Here is a 1,345-nt window from a genome sequence, read left to right on the forward strand (position 1 = left end):
TGTGTTGCTCAATAAAAACAGAATGTTATGAACACAACACTTTCACATGTGTGTATGTAGTTTGTTTAAAACGTAAATATTAATATATGTATTTTAGGCATTACAATCTCATTAATGCAATATAATATTAAATAGTCAAAATGCTTATAACATTAAGATGTCACAATATTTATAACATAATAACAAATATAACATAATAACGCATTTTTGTAATATAAAGTAATAGAAAAGAATAATGTGTTTATTGGAAGTATTAGAATTCTTTTATTTTGAAAACAGAATTCGAATTGCACAGTTTATTGACAATACATTAGTTAAATATTGACATGTATCGGATATGGAAATATGTCGTGACAATATCACGTCAATAAAGTGTGCTATTAAAAGGAAATGATATTAAAAATAACTGAATTTTTGTAATATATATTATTGTATTTATACTTCAAATGTTTTATAATGCTACTTCATAGTACTTATACTGTTTCTATTTTTTCACAATAAACAATACATATTTATTTTATTTCAATTTTAAAAATTTTTGTATAACAGTAAAAGATTAGAAAAATCGTTGTCATTTTTATCATAAATAAGATTTTCGAAAAATATTTAATTTAATAAAAAAAATCGTAATATTATATTATTATATCTTTTTTATATCTTTCACACTGTTTTCAGAGTAAATCAATCGCTGATGCAGCATACGAGTCATTTTGGTATGATTTACCGTTAAATCAAAGGAAAATTTTGATGTTCATAATAATGAGATCTCAAAAACAACTCATAATCACGGCAGGGAAAATCACAAGTTTATCTTTAACCACATTTACAAGTGTAAGTTTTTGGAATATCCTTCTAAACAGTTAAATAAAATGTTTTGACATTCCGTATTGTATATATATATATATATATATATATACGTGAGTCGTTTGATAAGTTTGATAAATTTCCATGAAGTAGCTGTCTCAAAGTCTGCAAAATACTCATTGACGGCGACAATGACTTCCTCATTTGACGAGAATTTCTTCCCACCGAGCCAAGTTTTTAAGTTTGGGAACAAAAAGAAGTCACACGGGGCCAAATCCGGAGAATAGGGTGGATAAGGAATCAATTCATAGTCCAATTCATAGTTTTGTCATTGCAACGGCGACTTGTGGGATGTTGTCTTGATGAAAGAGCACTTTTTTGCGCGCCAATCTCGCTTCAAATGACTACCAAACGTGAACTATGCGTCCTTTCTGGCTAAAATTTGGCCTGAAGGGGTTCGAAGAGTGGATCTTTCGAGATGTCGCGTCATCAAATGGATTGTAGCGCCATTTCATGGAAATTTATCAAACTTATCAAACGA

The 1,345-nt window shown here is 28.6% G+C and overlaps 1 protein-coding gene across 1 annotated transcript in view; it reads left to right on the forward strand.

Annotated features, from left to right (window-relative positions):
- The window catches only part of LOC108686740 (odorant receptor 4-like), a 2,415-nt gene that overhangs the window by 865 nt on the left and 205 nt on the right, over positions 1-1,345 (forward strand). The window contains exon 3 of the mRNA XM_018192189.1: positions 676-831. Within this exon, the coding sequence (XP_018047678.1) occupies positions 676-831 (156 nt within the window). The remainder of the gene's footprint in view (positions 1-675; positions 832-1,345) is intronic.

This window comes from Atta colombica, unplaced genomic scaffold (genome assembly GCF_001594045.1).
Source record: "Atta colombica isolate Treedump-2 unplaced genomic scaffold, Acol1.0 scaffold189, whole genome shotgun sequence".
Lineage (NCBI taxonomy): Eukaryota > Metazoa > Arthropoda > Insecta > Hymenoptera > Formicidae > Atta > Atta colombica.